This window comes from Guillardia theta (genome assembly GCF_000315625.1).
Source record: "Guillardia theta CCMP2712 unplaced genomic scaffold GUITHscaffold_16, whole genome shotgun sequence".
Classification (NCBI taxonomy): Eukaryota; class Cryptophyceae; order Pyrenomonadales; family Geminigeraceae; genus Guillardia; species Guillardia theta.
In genome coordinates, this window is record NW_005434658.1 from 240203 (window position 1) to 258349 (window position 18147).

At 49.6% G+C, this 18147-nt stretch overlaps 8 protein-coding genes across 8 annotated transcripts in view; 5 read left to right on the forward strand and 3 right to left on the reverse strand.

The window, feature by feature from the left end:
- Nucleotides 1-41: 41 nt before the first annotated feature.
- On the forward strand, nt 42-1305 carry GUITHDRAFT_151314 (hypothetical protein; the record flags this gene model as incomplete). Its single annotated transcript, XM_005836779.1, has 2 exons — nt 42-740; nt 791-1305. The coding sequence occupies 2 exons, from the start codon at nt 42-44 to the stop codon at nt 1187-1189; spliced, it is 1098 nt and encodes a 365-aa protein (XP_005836836.1). The 3' UTR covers nt 1190-1305.
- A 3219-nt stretch (nt 1306-4524) lies between these two features.
- Nucleotides 4525-5351, reverse strand: GUITHDRAFT_161957 (hypothetical protein). Its single transcript, XM_005836780.1, has one exon. The coding sequence runs from the start codon at nt 5030-5032 to the stop codon at nt 4565-4567; it is 468 nt and encodes a 155-aa protein (XP_005836837.1). The 5' UTR covers nt 5033-5351; the 3' UTR covers nt 4525-4564.
- Nucleotides 5352-8208: 2857 nt separating this feature from the next.
- GUITHDRAFT_151315 (hypothetical protein) lies at nt 8209-8619 on the forward strand. The gene has a single exon (XM_005836781.1). It carries the CDS (start codon nt 8310-8312, stop codon nt 8499-8501), a length of 192 nt encoding a protein of 63 aa, XP_005836838.1. The 5' UTR covers nt 8209-8309; the 3' UTR covers nt 8502-8619.
- A 2969-nt stretch (nt 8620-11588) lies between these two features.
- Nucleotides 11589-13086, forward strand: GUITHDRAFT_151316 (hypothetical protein). The gene is made up of 3 exons (XM_005836782.1): nt 11589-12131; nt 12188-12319; nt 12370-13086. The coding sequence occupies exons 1-3, from the start codon at nt 11977-11979 to the stop codon at nt 12446-12448; spliced, it is 366 nt and encodes a 121-aa protein (XP_005836839.1). The 5' UTR covers nt 11589-11976; the 3' UTR covers nt 12449-13086.
- Nucleotides 13087-13290: 204 nt separating this feature from the next.
- Nucleotides 13291-14040, forward strand: GUITHDRAFT_151317 (hypothetical protein). The gene has a single exon (XM_005836783.1). It carries the CDS (start codon nt 13458-13460, stop codon nt 14004-14006), a length of 549 nt encoding a protein of 182 aa, XP_005836840.1. The 5' UTR covers nt 13291-13457; the 3' UTR covers nt 14007-14040.
- An 837-nt stretch (nt 14041-14877) lies between these two features.
- GUITHDRAFT_104256 (hypothetical protein) lies at nt 14878-15801 on the forward strand (the record flags this gene model as incomplete). The annotated part of the gene is made up of 1 exon (XM_005836784.1): nt 14878-15801. The coding sequence occupies one exon, from the start codon at nt 14878-14880 to the stop codon at nt 15799-15801; it is 924 nt and encodes a 307-aa protein (XP_005836841.1).
- Nucleotides 15802-15816: 15 nt separating this feature from the next.
- Nucleotides 15817-16242, reverse strand: GUITHDRAFT_104257 (hypothetical protein; the record flags this gene model as incomplete). Its single annotated transcript, XM_005836785.1, has 1 exon — nt 15817-16242. One exon carries the CDS (start codon nt 16240-16242, stop codon nt 15817-15819), a length of 426 nt encoding a protein of 141 aa, XP_005836842.1.
- A 1719-nt stretch (nt 16243-17961) lies between these two features.
- Nucleotides 17962-18147, reverse strand: part of GUITHDRAFT_135562 (hypothetical protein) — a gene marked incomplete at both ends in the record, with an annotated part of 8316 nt that continues 8130 nt past the window's right edge. Inside the window, one exon of the mRNA XM_005836786.1 lies at nt 17962-17999. Coding sequence (XP_005836843.1) covers nt 17962-17999 — 38 coding nt within the window. The remainder of the gene's footprint in view (nt 18000-18147) is intronic.

Genomic DNA, 18147 nt, shown 5'->3' on the forward strand with positions numbered 1-18147 from the left:
TTGGAACAGGTTACGGCAGATCACGCTGTCAAGACCCCAGCATGTCCCCAACAGGATCAGCAAGCTGGTGGCCGTGGCAGTCAAGCAAACTTCGTATGGTCATTGCCCACAAGGATGAAGTCATTGCCCTCAAGGAAAAAGTCATTGCAGAAAAGGAAACACAGCTGAAAGATCTCAAGACCTTAATGGAAACACAGCTGAAAGATCTCATTGCAGAAAAGGAAAAACTCATTGCAGAAAAGGAAAAACTCATTGCAGAAAAGGAAAAAGTCATTGCAGAAAAGGAAACACAGCTGAAAGATCTCAAGACCTTAATGGAAACACAGCTGAAAGATCTCATTGCAGAAAAGGAAAAACTCATTACAGAAAAGGAAAAACTCATTGCAGAAAAGGAAAAATTCATTGCAGAAAAGGAAACACAGCTAAAAGATCTCAAGACTCACGAGGAAAAACTCATTGCAGAAAAGGAAAAATTCATTGCAGAAAAGGAAACACAGCTGAAAGATCTCAAGACCGAAAAGGAAACACAGCTGAAAGATCTCAAGACCGAAAAGGAAACACAGCTGAAAGATCTCAAGACCTTAATGGAAACACAGCTGAAAGATCTCATTGCAGAAAAGGAAAAACTCATTACAGAAAAGGAAAAACTCATTGCAGAACAGGAAACACAGCTGAAGGATCTCAGGAGCCAATGGGTGCAACTGGAGATGCAAACTCTCCAAGAATTATCGCGGGTCAAGGTCATAGCCAACAACCGAGCTCTGATTGAGATCGCCATGAAACAGACAAGAGCGGCAAGTCTCTCACGAAAGGTTTGGAGATGTTTGTGAACGAGCATTTGTTGACGGTAGCCTCCGACAAAAAGACATTGAGTATGTATGGCAGAGAAGTCTGTAAGAAGCTGCGAGACTTTGGCTTCGCAGGGAAGGAAGAATTTGTTCAGAAAGAACTTGAAAACCTCATGCACGAGATCTCAAAACCTTTACACAGACCGCACGTATCGGGTAAGATTTACACAGGGTATGTGGTTGGAGGGGAACCACCGCTTGCAGAAGCGCTTGCGATCGTGATCTCAAAACTTCAAGAATGCAAGTTCGTGCAAAACCTGGATGTCCTGCTAGTCGATGGGGAAGGGAAATGCAAGTGCGTGATAAGTAATGGAGACATCGTTGAATACGGTGAAGCGTAGTCAACGATCTACATGTCGTTATCAACGTGATGTATTGCTTTCTGCCAGTGAATGAGCCGGTTCCTCCCCTTTGAGAAGCCGATGCAGCCTCTTCGGGATTTTTTTGCATATAAACGAAAACAAAGAAGCGTATCCTTGATAGCAACGAGTTCCCTGTCCGTCGTGTCATAATTGCGCTCGGTAGCAGTCAACAGCCTGCTGTAGTATCCAACGACGCGAGGTTCGTCTGGTCGCGCGAATGAGGAATCACTGGCTAAAAGATAGGCTGAAATGATTCATTTCAGAGAGTACGCACACAGGATTGCAGCAGGTCAGAATGACATGCAAGTAGTCAACGAGAATACATCAATGCACGGCAGCAGCTCGTGTGCCAGCTGCTCGTTGGTTATCCGGCCGGGCCGGGCAGCGAAGACAGCCCGGACGCATTCGTCGAGGACGGTAGCTCTGCGAGCCTAGCTCTGCGAGCCTTACAACTTGCATCATCTTACAACTTGCATCATCTTACAACTTGCATCAGCTTTGTGGACATTCCATGGATTTATATTGCTCTTTTTATCATTACTATGTTGAATTGAATAATGCTCATGCATAGTGAAAACCTCGACTACAAAATGTCACAACCATTGAAGGTGTTGGAGGTTTGAATCATCGAACATTTCCATGCTTTCTGTTCTTTGTCACTGTCCGAAAATAAGCCTGAGACTATTCATATCAGCATTTTAACCCATTGCAGCAAGAAAATTCCCAGGCTGTCGATCACTGTTGCATTCGTCGCTCCTAGTTTCCATCAAACGACGAAACAAACCTTCTCCCGGTAGATCTACTGGCAAAGTGCCATGTAGGGCTTGACAACGGTCTTGCATGGCACGGTACGAAGAGCTTCCTTGTCAAGATGCGCCATGTTGCAGTTATCTGTAACTCAACCTTGCACAGGCCGTGAGCGTGTGTAAGGCATGAAACTCAGGAGGAAAGAAATTTCGGAGGAGAGCAGAGAGATCCAGAAGCGTTGTGACTGAGAGGGCTGAAGAATGCAGAGCGAAGAGTACAACTTGCAAGGGCAGGCAAGGCCCGAGGGAGGAGGGGAAGCTCGGGGGGAAGCGTGGAAGGGGGGGAAGGCGTGTGCCCCGGCTTCAAAATTTAAAAAGCCATTAATAAACAGGATTTGGACAAGAACCTGAAATATTACTAATTAGATTTCAGGTATAGCTAAAAATCGTCGAATGACCCCCCTTTCGCCACCCACTACCCTCCAGACTACAACTTCCACAAAAGCGTGACCCCAGAATGGCCGGGCCGCGCCAGCCCGGATGCCAGGCCGCTGACGGACTGATCATCGGATCCCGGCAATGCGGCTACAACTCAGTGTTCCGAAGACCGGATCCGATCGGGCCGATAATCCGGGCCACCTGAGTCCGATGGGATGATCCGGGGCTCCCCGGGAGCGGGATCGTACCGTCGAGCGGGTGACTCCGAACTCACTGACACGGTCAGGCTGTAACTAAGTTCAAGTACCGTACTGTAGCCTAGTAGTGTAGTAGCCTGACGGTCGCTCGGAGGCTCGCCGCAGGCTCACCGTCACAGTCCGACCACGGCATGCTGCACTGCCCTCACTGACGAGCTGAGCGGCCTTCAGAACTTTCACAACTCGCGCAGCCAGCGCGCCGCCGGACTCACGGGAGTCAGGAGTGCCGCAGGGCCCTCAGCCTCGGCGGATCATCGGTGGACAACCGTGGCATTAACTCAAGTTGTGATCGGACACTGCAGTGTGGCTGCCCGGGAGTCTGGCGGCTACCGACTCAAGGAGAAATCTCAACATCATTACTTTATTCCAGTGCCTTGAAGACTCGGAGGTCATTCTCATCGCTTTAAATTATGTGGATATCCCCCTGTTGTAAGCAAAAAATCTAATTGGTATCAACTGAGCATAAAAAAAGGCAACGTGGTAGAGAATATGACTAATCTGGCTTATTGCTTATACACACACAGGGACCAGTTTCAGATTGAAATTCCCGGGGAAATCACTTGTTCTCTTCATCTCAAGACTTGCCACGGAACAAGACCTGAGTCGCATTAATGTTCTTTTTCAAATCATAATGACAACATCTTTGCAGGCTAATCAACTTCAAAAATTTCTTGAGAGATTGTGCATTCTTTCGTCAAAGAAAGTATTGCCACATTGACTTTGTCGTGAGCTGGTCTAAAAATCAATGTATTGGTCCAACGCAGAACTTTCCCAAAAACAAATTCCTGAACTCTTTACTTCGCAACTCAGCGTTCATCTACCAGTACTTGAAAACACCTCTTTCACCCTTTCCTCGATCTAGTAGACTCCTCCTTGTCGAGCTTGATCTCTTGAGAGCTGCATGGCGAAGGCTCTTGCGGTATATCAAGACCTTCCAGCCACCCCTTGCCCCTGACCCCCCTCGTCTCCCCTTCGACCGTGCTCCCCCGGTTTCTAATCTTTTTTTCCTCCAAGATTGATGACGTGTAGTAAGGATGCTTATCGGCACTTGATGACAGCCTGCTGAATCCTGGAAGCTTCACGACGGTATCTTTCGGAGCTCATGGTCAGCAGCCCCGTGTAGTAAAACGTCAGGTTTCCAGGCGCACGATCAGTTTGCACCTAGGAATACCCGTTACTCAGCCGTTATTCGGAGGAGCAGACTTGAAAGTCTCAACGCCCTGAAAGCTTTACTCAAAGTTGAGTTAAAAATCAGTACGAGAGCACGTCGGTACGGAACACCGCCTCGGCCCCCGGGCCGGCCCGGCCTGGCAGTGCGGCAGGCTACTACGCTCAGCCGAGGCAGTCAGACTCAGTCCGGCTGACTGACGGTGAGGGCCCGGGCCGGCCCCGGAATGCGATCATTCCGTCATAGTTGATCAATGGTTCAGTGCCGTGACCGTCACTTCCGAGGCTCCTCCAGCAACTCTGGTGACGAGTCCGGCTGGCAGCCCACTCGGCGTCCGACCGTACCGTACAGTACGAGTCCGCCGGCCGAACAGTACGAGTCCGCCGGCCGACTCAGGCTCGGATCACTGAGTCGGCAGTGGTCGCATGAATCATCCACCGGTGGCACCGGCCAGTCCGACGGCGCGGCCCGGGGCCGCGGCTTACGGCGGTACAGTACGGTCAGTACTGTACGGTAGCCTCCCGGTAGTGATCCGGCCCCGGTCCGAAAGTCAGACTCTGAGACAGGTTGACTCTCTCAGTGATAATCCTACACACTACTCAGATAGCAATCAGGCAGCTCAAACGCACAGAGGTGTGTTACAAACTCCCGGAGTCCAACTCAAAACTTCGGACGGTCACCAGGAACGGTTAAATCCTATCGTCACATGATTTGTAAAATTTCATTAAATGGAGAAAAAATAGATCTATTCGTCGAGAAGGTGTGCAGCGTCAGTGTAAAGAAGACCCGCCTGCTCGCTCTTGTCGGAGTCCCTTCTTGCATGCTCGAATTTCAAAGCCAGCTCCCTGCCTTGTTGGCTGTTATTGCCAGCACCCATTGTAGACTTATCACATGCTCTGGGAGTGTAGGAACGGTTCTCGACAGCCTCTTGAGCATACCTCCTTGACTGGATGTTCTCGACGTTCAAGGTGCCGTAAGAGACAGGCTGGGCCCGCTGCCTGACCGGTGAAGTAGACCTCGAAGAGTTGACAGACGATTCTCCCCGACAGCTCTTCAGCCATTTCTTTGCCTCAGTCACCCCCATAGAAGTAGAGAGCTCTTCAAAAAAATATAGATCTGCGCTAGACAACACCCTTGCTGTCTTCTTCTTGGTGAGAATTGACATTCCTTCCTTTTCTGTGTACTCGTAATACAGCCTGGAGCTGTCCAGCATCACCAGCTTGTCTCAGGAAGACTCCGAGTAAGGAAGAGAGTGGGAGCTTGCAGTGTAATGTTGACAACAATGGTGAATCAGGGGGGATTTTGTGGCAGGGTCCCGTTTAAGAGAGCCTCCCCTGGAGCAAACTGTTCTCCGTAGAAACCAGTTCCCTACGAATTCGTAGCAATGGATGTTTCTGGCCTCGTATGCACACAGCAGAGAAGAGTGCACCAAGAGAAAGAGTGGCGAGGATGAGATATAAGAGGAGAGAATGTATTTGAGTCAAGGGAACAAATAGGGGAGGAATGACAGGAGGGCGTGTGAGCAGGTCGAGGAGAAGGACGGGAGGCAGCAACTTGATGAAGACCGAGGGCGGCGTTCGTCATGATCCGTGATTGTGCTGACACATCTTCAGATACTTCAGATACGGAGCTGTTGTCAAAAAGACTCTTTCCGCTTCCAAGACTTCTTGGTGGCTCACGGGATCAGTGCTGAGGTGTCTGAATTTCTGAGGATATCCCCAGTTTTTATCGATATTGAGGGGGTGGGGGGTAGGAGTTTTAGAGGATCGGGACTTTACCACAAGGTCTGCTGACTTGTAAAGGAAGAAAAAGTCAGCAAGGTGTTGCTGACATTGAAATCTGAAAGGTTGTGCATTTCGTCAACACAATGGTATCCGGTACATTGCGCCCCAAGGATTGCTGACGTAACCAGTCGGTAGAAAAGCGCATCTTCTCGTCTTGCTGACCATACATTCCGCATCCCTTCACATCAAAAAAAAACAATTTTTTTTGTATGGTCTTGTCGTTCTCCAAGGTAGGGGTGTAGGGACCAAAGGGATCTGGGGGGTGGGGTAGTTCGAGTGACCGAAAGGATTTGACGAGGAACAATCGACGATGCGTCAATCCGCATGCAGGCAGTGGCACGGGGAGAAAGTTTCTGCCAACATGAAGTCTTGTCTTGTTACAATCGTTTCGAATCTGATGTCTGATTGTCATCAACAGATAGCATGGCGGAGTTTGTTGACATGACATGAATTGCTTAGGCCTTGCGCAATGAACATGAGTATGTGCTTGCCTGGAACAAATGATAGACAAAGGGGATGATTATTCATATCATCAACATATATTGATATCACTGAAAGGTATGATATGTCTGCTGGCCTCAGTGTCGAGGGTCCATGGAAGATAGTTTGTATAATTTGTTGTATTTATAGTGCTGTTGTCACGACGGCAGTCTTTTTCCTTGCTTCTTGTCTCCTTGCAACGAGTATCCATGTTGCACTGAGGATACAGCCCTTATTATTTCGTATCTTGATGCAATCAAAAGCATTGACATTTGAATTGCTTCAAGGTGTTGATTTCCGTTGAAATGTCCAAACGTTTGACGATTTTCCCTAGTTTGTCCTGCTAAATTACTAGTTCCCTCGTGTCGCCCATCTGACTATCATAGATTTTATTCTTCAAGGACATCCTGAAAAATTCCAGACGAATTGATATGAAGTCTTGCTTTCCCGTTTATGTTCTTATGTTGCGGTGCTAAAGTACTCAACAAAGCCCTTGAGTGAATTGCTCTGTATGCGTGTCTCTGACGCGCAATGTTCACGTACCAGAGATATTACTGCGCTACTGCGGTTGGAATCTCGATCTTGTACCTGCAGCGATACTCCAATAGACAGTTGGCTGTAAGGAACGTATCTTTGCCCTCACTCAGTCAATTTTGCACTTGGGAGCATGCTTTTTGCTCGGATGCACCTTAGTGCCGTGAGATGTTACTAAACACTGAGACATTGATGCAACAATGCGCATCATACACGACAAGCAAATTCCACAGATAGATTCAGATTGTGTGGAATGTAGAGCTGAACGAAATATACGGGATATTTTCAGGTCGAGATCCTCCAATCCTCGCTGACGACTAAGTTGAGAAGCTAGCTGGGGAAGGGGGGCTTCTCGTCAAGGCTAAATGTAGGAACCGAAATTCGTTTCGTTAAATTTGTTCAACAAGATCATGTCATTTGTCGCATCGTGATAGCACAGAATCTGAGGATTTCTCAAAATTCAACAGATCGTTCTATCTCGCCACGTTTTCCTCTGCCAAATATCGGTGTTCTTCCCAGTGTTTCGCGATGGATGAAATTGATGCACACGTAGAAATGGATTCAGTTCATAAATTTCAGAATAAACCGATGTGATTTGACTGATTTATTATTGTCGAAGGAACACAGAAGTGTACCCTGTTGCTTTACTGTGTTGACACCTCAAGACGCCACAGGACGTGATCCAAAAAGCTTGCATTGATGCAGTTTTTGGTGTAAAGTGCCACAGGCAAGTTATCAATCAACAAGAGAGCTAAGAAATATCCTCAATGAGTTATTGGTACGGTTTGGGAATTCGGTTTGAGAGGCTTTGCCCCTCTCCACCGACTGCTCAGCGTGAATCTTTTCCACCTTTTCATTTCAAGGAATGCTCCGGCTTTGTCTAGATTCCTGATACACTTCGTCCGTCGCAAGAACAGCAAACCTATTGAGTGGGGCATCTCCAACGAAAAGCCACAAAGTAATCTGGTTTGTCCAGGAGTCTCGTTGTACGGGAAGCCGATCAGTTCATATTTTCGCCCTGCAACCATGCTGCGAACAGCAGCTTGCGAAGCAAGTCATGGCAATCAAGTATTACTGTCTGAAGAGCTTTTGGCGCCCATTCGATCATCGCTACCTTCACTCTTGTCCAACGAGATTTTCTCGATGCTCTGCGCTATCTGAGCCGGACTGCTATCACTCATGCCGTGCTCCTTCTCATGAATGGAGTTGAGATTGGCGGCCTGCTTTGCTTCTGTGCTCTTGTTCATTTTCTTCAGCTTGCGAGATATCAAGTTTCTGATCAGAGGTGAGTTGGCCGAGGGTTGTGGAAACAATCGGGGAGAATGGGAAGGGGATAAGCCAGGATTGACCTGCCCTGCATGTCCTGGACCATCACCTGACTTTGGTGATGAAGAGACACTTCTAGACTGAGCTGATGAGTTCTGATACCAGACAGCAGCTCTCTGCCGTCCCAAAGAGCGCGACAGTTCTTCGAAGAAGTACGAGTTGGTGACTGCGTTCATCGATACTGCGCTTTCATTCTGAAATTGCTCTCTTGAGAACGAGTCCGAGCGGAGAAGATTCGATGAGCTGGCAGACTCAGAGTCAGAGTCATCCCTTCGTTGGCCATCCTCGCCGTCCCTTGGCCGATTGGGTTCCTCACTCATTGTTGTATTCTCTCAGTTTAGCACCGCGCTGAATCACATGAAGATAATGAAGCCCTCCACATTGTCTGATCCCGCGAAGCCTTCAGAATGCTGTGCTCACAATCAACTGTCTGTTTGCCCGTGTGCCTTGTGCTGCAAGACGCCGATAATCTCAAGGGACCTGTTGCAAGGGATAGGCAACGATGTGAAGCCTGGAACGTGTAGTGCGCTGGAGGAGGGGAGGAACGGAGCGATCTGAGAAGAGGAACGATGTACGTGTAAGTCGATGTTTGTGCTTCGGCAGCTCTACCGCTCGCCAAGAACAAGATCCACGCGGACGATGCATGCGCCGTTGAAGGTCTGGGTCCTCGCCATCGGAATGATCTTTGTCACCGAGGGTCCGTCGGCGCTACAAGTCGGAAAGGGAGTGGTGGGTGGGGTAGTCAGGATTTTGAAGTACGGGTGTGGGGTCATGGTCGGATGAAGTGAAGAAGGGGTGAGTTTCACAGAGAAATGATATGGTGGGGAGGGGTACCTGGGGTCATGACGATTGGTCTGACGGGCAAGGAGATTGGGTGGGTGGTAGGGGGTCGTCGTCGTTTTACCAGGGAACGACAGGGTGGGGGTGGCCTTTTTTTTGAGTTGAGGTTTAACCCCTGCAGTTTACCCCGTGCACAGCCCCCACCCCCACCCCCTAGGGACATATTACACGATCAGGGTACTACCCCCGCCAAGTCCAAGTCACGAGGATATGGGTGGGTACAAAACAATACGAACGAGATTGGCCAGGGACCCAGCATACAAATGGTGGACAAGGTGGGGGTGGGGGTGGGGCAAAGAGGAAGGAGTCGAGCCTGTGGAGAGGTCGCCAACGGAGATACGCCCCTCTGTAAGCTTGCTGACTCAAAAATATTATTAAGAAGTTTTAAAAAGATCTTTTGAAAGTTTATTTTTCTGTTTTTGTCTTATAATCTTCTTTTATGTCAGCAGGCCCTTCACGATCTGTTACTACACTTTCGACTACCCACCCTACCTTCGAATTTAGACTACCCCTACCGTAGGGTTCAATTTTGAAACGGCTCATTTCATCTCCCTCATACCCTTCAATTGCGCCGTGACACCTCAGCCGATCACCGACCGCTCATTGTTCCGGGCCCGCCGCAGCGACTGTAACAATCGGAAACGGAAAGATCCGAGTGGCGGGGCGCCGTCCGATCCTAAATGGATCGGATGATCACCGTCGTCACCGTCACTCAGTCGGCCGGGCCAGGCCGGGGGGGGCGGGCCGGGTCGGACCGTTGTACTATGCCGCACCACGGTACTGTAGTAGTTGAACGCCGCCGCCGGTTTCTACGGTTGAACGCCGCCGCCGGTTTCAAGTTTGCTCACCCGGGGGGGGGGCGGCCGCGGCAGCCCGTACGACGGTCACCGGGCCGGTGCGGCGCTATGCCGCAAGTTCAAACCGCGGCCGGGCAGCTCAGGCCGGGCTCGAGGAGCCGCTCCGCCCGGCCGCCGAGTCCGGCCCGGCGGCGGCGTCACGGGTTCAACGGCCCCCGTTACACTGCGGCACTGCGGCACTCAGGCTCAGTGCCATACGGTCGGCCGATCATGCGCCCGGCCCGGCGGCGGCCCGCGGCAGGATCACTGATGAGCCTCGGAGTCGGACTGTCGGAGCCTCCGAGACGGTGCGGCACCGCCCGGCCGGCGTCAGGAGTCCGCCGAAGTTTATAGTACCGTGGCCTAACTGACAAACGACACGCGGCCCGGCCGCGGCCGCGCCGCGGGCTGGCGCCCGGCTCGCCGGATCTGAACTGAGCCTGAGGGACCAAAAAAAAATTCAAGGGACCAAAACAAAATGAATGTATCCCAAGATGTAGGGCGCCTCCAAAAAAAGCTTAGGATTCTCTTTTTTGGTAAAATTTGAAAAAAGTGCCCTAAAATCTCAATTTGTTGTCTATTTATGTTTTAGAGCGCTGGCATCGGGGGATAAAATGATTAATAGGGACCGGTCCTACAAGAGAAACCTTGATCAAGAACGTCATATCGCAGTTTTCAAGGGCGTTAGTATGTAAAAGGACAATTGAACAATTTTAAACTTTATATCGTGGTACTAATTTTCAGTACGACCGGTACACAAGGGAAAGAAAAACACAGGGATAGAGGATCGCACAAGTAGGAAGGAAGGGGGGTGGGGGGTGATACATGCCTGTAATCCCATGGGGTGGGTCAATTGATACCCCATCTAAAACCCACTGCAGAAGGGGTGAAGGTAACGGTTACATTTTGAAAGTACCGGTGCTACAATGCAAACTACCACAGTGGTACAACCAAGTGGTACAACCAAGAGCACCACAAGCATTCCATCGTCGCCTTCCAGCTTATTTCATCCTTCATCATCCGGTATGCACTCATTTCTTGCTGTTCGCCAAGCAATCCCTTCCATCTTACACCAGTCTTCAGGATTGGGCCTGGTCACATTGCAGGATTGGGGCAAAACATCGCTATATATCATCGGAACTGAAAACACGCAGCATCAACATAGGGTGACATGGCGACTGAAAATGGCAGCACATGCTTATTTGGACCTGATTGTCAGTTGCGGGAAAGAGATGATGCACAGTTGAAGGTATGTCGAAGTTGCCAAAAAAAATTCCATATTCTATGTGCCTTTCAACGTGCTAATAGCGATCAAGGGGACTATTGCGGAACATGTCAGAGAGGCGGCAAGAGACTTGGGGTGGGTGGCAGGCCACGTAAACGGACGCGGGAAGGAGATGAGTTTGACATACTGTCCGTTTTCAATGATCCCGACGCACCGATGGCAACGAACAGTGACAGCAACGTGCAAGCATTCAGGAACTTAGAATCGCACAGGGTCAGCATCAGCACGCAGAAAACCTACGCATATCGCATATTTGCAATGATACTTTTCTTCAAATCCTTTCCAGCTTATCATTGCGCTTTGACTGAGTCTTTGGATAATTTGAAGGTACCACTTCCATATGAACCGCTTCTCGCTTTTTTCGGATATTTGTCTGGAAACGACCAGTTGGCCCGAGCAAGGAAGAGACCACGAGGTCAAACTGGCAACCATGATAGTAACGCATCAATAGCATTGGAAGAAGCTTCATCGTCTATGCACATCAACCAAGACATCGGCGAGGATGATGGACAAGAGGAAGATGAGGTCCCGGAGGTCCCGGAGGTCCCGGAGGTCCCGGAGAATGGCGAAGGATCTGCTTCTACAAAAGCATCAGAGAAAGCAACCGTTGCGGTGTCCACCATCCGAGGGTACAAAAGTGCTTTGAAATATCTGTACAAGCGAAGGAAAGTACCCTTCACAGCGACGGGGATACCAAAAGATGTTTCATTGGACCTTGAATTGGAGGACAGTATGCATTCATACAAGAAGGTGGTCGCACAAAAGAAGAGCAAAGGGATAATGTCCATGGAAGAAGGTCGAACTGCTATCAACATGCAGCAGTATCGAATGTTGTGCAACTTTGTGAGACATATCAAACCTCGCAGGGGAAGCACAGAACCCGGGGACTCATGGCTTTTCGGTTGGCTATGCACCAACCTCATGTGGAACCTGGTATGTCGGAGTGAATCACTGGACATCCTTCATTTGGAACACCTGTCGTGGGAAGAAGACGCCATGAAAGTAGTGTTGCTTCGAACTAAAACGGACCAAGCAGGCATAGGCACGGATTTGAAGAGCACTCGTGTGAAACATGTTTTTGCGGCTCCGCACAGCCCTGAAATTTGCCCGATCCTCATTCTTGGGCTTTACACCTTTGCATGCAGGGGGATTTGCTTGTCAGAGCAAGGCAGCAAATTGTTTATTGGGAGGGACCAACGACATCGATTTCAACAGCTTTTGCAAAGGGTTCTACGCGAGGAACAACCTGACAACTTTGGGATTCCTGGCACGCACTCGTTAAGAAAGGGTGGTATTTCCCACCTTCTAGGGATGCTGGATGGCCCAGGTTTGATGTTTTATCAATCTGGAATGACTGCTGATTTTAACATGTTCAGGAGCACCCACAGTGTACATAAGAGCCAACTGGAAGATAGGTATGGCATGTAGGGATTTGGACTTCACTTCATGATACTATTATGTTTAGGAGATACACAGGATCGATACATTCTTGGTGGGACGGGAGGAGATCAGTTCGCGGGAAGAATACTGGCAGGGAACGATAGCACCACGGCCAATTTTGGGGTTTTGCCTCCGCATTTCACACAGGAAGGGTTGAGACAGGTGAAAGAGATAGGGTGGGAGCGTTTTGTCGATGGATACGAGCAATTCCCGAACGGTTTTAAGAAATGTACCGAATTCTTCCTTGCGAGCATTCTGTATCATCTCCCTACCTTACAAGGATGGTATCCTGACAATGATCATTTCATATGGGGCATGCCTATGTTTGGTATATTTGGTGCGGACACGATGAGAAGACTCATGTTGCTTCGAAAAGAGGTTGTCGTACCCGTGCACAGATGTACAGAATGTGGGATGACCGCCAGTGGAACCCCGTCCAAGACTGACATCTTGAGAGAACTGGGAGAAATCAGGCAGGAGATTAGGGCGCATTTCACCGGTTCAGCACTTCCATTCACAGTCGTTCGAAGCACAGAAGGAGGCGAGACGGTGGCAGGGCAGGCACAGGAATTATTCTTGTCAAACAGCAGCAATGCTACAACTTCCAGTGGACAGTGCAGTGCAACTAACAGACCAATGATGCAGGGAATTGAGACAGATGCAGGCATGGGCAGTGGTGGTGTATTCGGCCAATTGATGGCGGGATTCCAAGGTATCGTCAAGAAGATGGCGGAATTCGAAGGTATGGTCAAGAACGTGGTTGAGGCGCAGAATCAGAAGCAAACGGAGAGTATCAAAGAGTTGATACGGGCAGAGGTGATGCAGATTCTGGGCAGATTAAACATCCCCGCGATACAAGATGACCGAGTGGCCGGCCGCAATGATTCGAGGGAGATGATGGAGGAAGAACTGGATTCTCCAGCAGATGGACAAGGAGCTGAGGAAGAAGTGAACTCGAACCAATCCGCTCGCAGTGGGCAGGGAGTGCTACGTGCGAGCAGTGAATTGGAGGTAGGGGGAGACGATTTCGAGTGGGAAGGGGAAATGGATGGACGTGCTAAGCACATGGTTCCAAGCAACTTTACCTTCCCTTTGCGGGTGCCGACGAGGAGCATGTTCATGTGGTGGAATATTGGACAGGACATAATTGATGACACAGGTCAAGTGCGGAGGATCCGGCCATTCAAGTACCTTGGACTTGCACGGTACCGGGACGACATAACAGACTACAACACAAGGAGGAACATCAACAAAGCGAGGGTGGTCATGAATGAAGTGGAGAGGATTTGCCGGGAACGGGGGGTGCTTGCACAAGGAGAAGAGATTATGCCACAGAACTTGATGCAATGTTACAGAACAGGATTTCGTGAAGTGGTTGAGACAGTTTATGGGAAAGACGCATGGGTGGACCTTGGCACGCGGAAACGGTTTTGTTCATATTCGTACATTACTTACTACAAGAATCTGGGAATTATATGGAGAAGCAATCGGAGTGAAGGCGCTGCACCAACAGCTGAACAGATTGTTGCAGACCCATCAGCAGATGATGATGATGTGACAGGTGGTCCCGGTGAGGAGACACAGGCTGATGACCCTGCTGTGACCGACAGCACAGCCGGGAGCTATGCGGCGATGTTAAAGAGAAACTTGCCAGGGAAGTGAGCGGAAGTGAAGTTTGGTATAAAATAAAGATGCCAAAAGAGACGCGGACAAGAGAGGTTGGGATAGGTGGATGGAAAGAAGTCGCAAGCATAGTCTGTGAGGAGTGGGAGGGAAGGCTCGCAAGAAACCATCATGAATGCCAAGGAAGGAGGGGAGGGAGGGAAGAGTAAGAGAGATGAAACCTACCACCGGAGAGAAGGTAAAGGAAGGGAAATTTAGAATGGGACAAAGCAAGGAAGGGGCGGGGGGGGGGTGATGGGTGTAGATTAACAGAAGCAAATGGTAGGAGGAGGGATTGGAACATCATGATCATATGCACTAGACAGAAGAAAGACAGGAGTGAAGAAAGAGGGAAGTCCAGAGGATAGTTTAGGTTCATGCAAAGCCAAAGCCTGGAAGCCTGGAATGTGTGTGTAGATGATGAACTTGAAGGTGAACATGAATGGCTTTGAAAAAATTGCAGTTGATGGACACATTTATCGCGAAACATGCATAGTTTCAGTACCTTGCACGCATTGTTGGCGTGATCGTTTGAAATGCCTAAGGTTCAAAACTCTGGTACTAATTTGTACCGGCGATCAGTACTGATAATTGAGTAAATTACATATATATGCGGTACACTTATTTGTACCAGTTACTCTCTTTAATATTAATATATATAGAATTCTCTCCTTTTTTTTTGACTTAGTGAAAGAATCTTGAAGCGCCCTGCGAGATCCAGTCCTTGTATTCACCAATCGCGCGCGCATCAACCATGCAGCAACCTATGCAGGCTGAAGATCCCCACGGCGCTCCACTACGTGTTGGAGCAGGCGATGAAGAACCTAATGCAGTAGGCGTGGGAGAGCCATCTGAACTGTCCCATGCGGCCATGCAATTCAAGGGGGATGGGGAACAGCGCATGGTAGAGATCATCAAATGTGTCATGCAATACAACGATGGTGCCATATTTGAATGGGGGAAGAAGGAGAAGACGCTGAAGGAGGCTCAGGAGGCGCTCAACGGGCATCCTGTGTTTGCAGGGCAGCTGAAGTTGAACACCTTGAAGGACAAATGGCGCAAGATTGAGAAACAAGCTGAGGAAATCGCTAACGGAGGTGAGGAAAAATGGGTGAAGCTGTGGCAGAATGGTGGCGGGGAACTTTCAGAGATGCACCAGCTCATGCTCGATCTGGCCGGCCGGATGAAGGCTATGAAAGACCGGAAGGAGAGGGAGAAGAGGGATGCTCAGGATGAGGAGAATGACGCCAGGGAGAGGCTACAGGGTGCTATGGAGACCACCGCTAAACGTTGTGGTTATAACATCGCAGCACAGACTGAGCAGTGCTTAACTCCCTCCCCCGAGCCTGCAGATCCGAGTTCCGAGGAGGATAATTCTGTTCAGAAAACGCGCAAGAAGAATGAACAGGGAGGCAGCTATGGGCGTGGCACCTCATGCGGTCTACAGAAGCGCGCCAAGCAGGATCCAGCTCTGTATCCCAACGGGAAAGGGCCCAACCGCAAAAGCGGCAGCCCGTCCTCCGACCATGTTGCGGGCGTTCTCAGTCAGCAAGACCGCCTGTGCGATCTACTGGAGTCCTCTCAGGCAAACGACAGAGCCGTTATGGAGCAGTTTGGGAAGGCACAGGTCCTCAAGGCCGAGGCAGATATCATCAAGGCCCAGGCAGAACGAATTAAGGCGGAAGCTACTCGCTCGCAGCGGGCGGCCGATGCGATGAACGCGTTTCTGGCTTTGCATGACAGGGGTGTGAACATCCCAGATTATCTGGTGAAGATGCTGAAAGGGAACGACTAACGGTAGAGGTTTTCTTTATTGAAACTCATCTGCCAACGACAGGTAATCCTCCACAGACACATCCAGTACCATGTGCTCCCCTTCGAAGTATGCTGTTGTCTGGTTCCCATAAAACAGAGTGTGGATGTTGAAAATGAACATCGCAAGAGGAAAGAGCTTCCCAACCTGCTGGCTCCCCAAACGCAGATTGTGTCGGTGTTGCAGCATGCCGAAGTATTGAGTTGCCTCTCCAAAGCAATTCTCAATGACAATGCGAAAGCGGCCCATAAGGGCGTTATACCTCCTCTCCAGGCGCGTGAGCTCCCCTTCCGCTGGAGCCTTCAAGATGTGCTGCATGAAGCGGCTAAGGGGATACGCCGAATCCCCAAAACAGCAGAAGTCCACCCCCTGCTCCTCTGACACCTCGCGCAAGGTTTCAAGAACGTCAGACCGCCGAAACATTGTTGCATCGTGTTCACAACCCCTCCAAGGCCCCCACACGCAGCATATCCCATTCGGGAATACACAAGCCTGATACTTCAACCCGTGCAGCCTCTCCTTTCCGGCAAACGTCTGCCTGTCATGTAGGGTCAAGTTCCAGTTAGCATCACCCCCGGGTCGGCACGTGGGCTGTAAATGACCGTCAAAAATAGCGACAAGGTTGTCATGTGGACAACCCCAACTTCGCATGTGAGCAGCAAATTGGCTAAATCGATGCCTCCAAGGCCGCATGCTTGCCAACAAGATAGCGTACCTCTTGTGCAAGATTCTGACCATGTGATTGAAAGTTTCGGAAAGAACTGTGATGGACCCACCTAGAATATATACCAGATCGCACCACCGCGCAGGATATGACAGCCGACGCAGGAAAATCATGAAGGCTGAGTCTGCACGCACGGATGTCCTGTGCCCTCGCTTTCCAAACTTCAACAAGATTGGTTCGTCCCCTACCATCATTGGCTGCCCGTTATCATCCTTCAAGCATCGCAGAATGCGATGAAAATGTACTTTACGAAAACGGAACTGCTGCACGAATTCCACGTGCGAGAAGGAATCTGGCGTCTTCAGTGGTCCCTGCGATCCGGTCCGCTGAAAGGGCAGATTGACGATACGGTTGTTCATGTCCATCATAGACAACAAGCACACAAGCTCCCGCACCCGACGTTTTGAACGAAACAGCCAAAACAATGCATCACCAACCCCCATGCCAAGAAGCCGCATGCTCTGCCGTGAATGCTGCGAAATCGTGAGCATGAGAATCTGCATGATGCGCGCTGATGAGCGATTGACCACAGCCTTCTCCAAATGGTAGAGGAGGGTGCGCCTCCCATACATCCGTGGCGTGTCTCGCTGAATCGGCATGGTTGATGGGAGCAAGGGCACGGTTTGAATCTTAAAATGTTACTATTATCTTACAACATGACTTATTAAATTGCAATACCGAACACGTTTTCTGCGCGCGTTCTGAAATCTTAAATGTGGCCCACAATTGAGAATTCAGAATTGACCTGTAATTGGCGTACCGAACACGCCTAGTGGAATGGGGCTAAGAGCTCGTTAAAGGGGTACTACTGATGTTGTAACGGTTAGTTTGATTTGAAGTTACAAGGGGAGGATGGGGTGGTCTTTGTGGGCTCGCCTCAGAGTTGAAGTTTGAGTTTAAGTTTGAGTTTAAGGTTTAAGTTCAAGTTCAAGTTCAAAGTTCAAAGTTCAAAGTTAATCTAGTGATTAAGGTTTAGGGTATCGGAAACAGTCACTGAGTCGAATGAGTTTTCGTTCAAGTCAAGTTTATTGAAGATCAAAGAGATTTTTAAAGTTAAAGTTAAGGCCTGACATATGCGGACGAACGATATGTTCGTTGATCAGCAAGAAGAGGAACTTATAGAGACTGAGGATAGTATCGGGTTGTTGCTCAGCGCGACGCACTGCGGTCAGAGTCAAAGCGATGATGGTGTAGAGCTTGGTATGCTTCTGAGTTGCGATGGTGTAGTTGAAGACGGATCTGAGAGGTTGGTCTATGGCGCAGTGAACTGAGATGAAGATATCGTTGTTGGTTGACAATGTATCGACCATGTTGTTGATGTAATCCCTTGTTGGGACGTGGGTAGAGTTGGGGGTCTGAGTGAGGTCTTTGTCCCAGAACATGATGATCTCGATGCATCTTTTTGCGAGTCCCAGGCTTCAAGAACCAGGCTCGCGTCCGATCGCCAGGTGACCGCCTGTCAGGAGGCTATCACTCAGACCCGGGCTCCGGGAGGCTCAGTAACGTAGTAAACGGCCCCGCCGGGTTGCCTGATCGGCTGAGTGAGTTGCATAGCTGATTGGGACAGCGCAGATCTGACTAGGAAAGAAAATTGCTGTCCTACG

Bases quoted from the DNA above. Each gene is read 5' to 3' on its own strand.
- GUITHDRAFT_161957 (XM_005836780.1), bottom strand. From the start codon at position 5,032: ATGCTGGACAGCTCCAGGCTGTATTACGAGTACACAGAAAAGGAAGGA.
- GUITHDRAFT_151315 (XM_005836781.1), top strand. From the start codon at position 8,310: ATGAAGCCCTCCACATTGTCTGATCCCGCGAAGCCTTCAGAATGCTGT.
- GUITHDRAFT_151316 (XM_005836782.1), top strand. From the start codon at position 11,977: ATGTTTTTGCGGCTCCGCACAGCCCTGAAATTTGCCCGATCCTCATTC. The intron at 12,132-12,187 runs GTTCTACGCGAG...GCACTCGTTAAG, and splicing joins TTCAACAGCTTTTGCAAAGG to AAAGGGTGGTATTTCCCACC. The intron at 12,320-12,369 runs GTATGGCATGTA...TATTATGTTTAG, and splicing joins AAGAGCCAACTGGAAGATAG to GAGATACACAGGATCGATAC.
- GUITHDRAFT_151317 (XM_005836783.1), top strand. From the start codon at position 13,458: ATGTTCATGTGGTGGAATATTGGACAGGACATAATTGATGACACAGGT.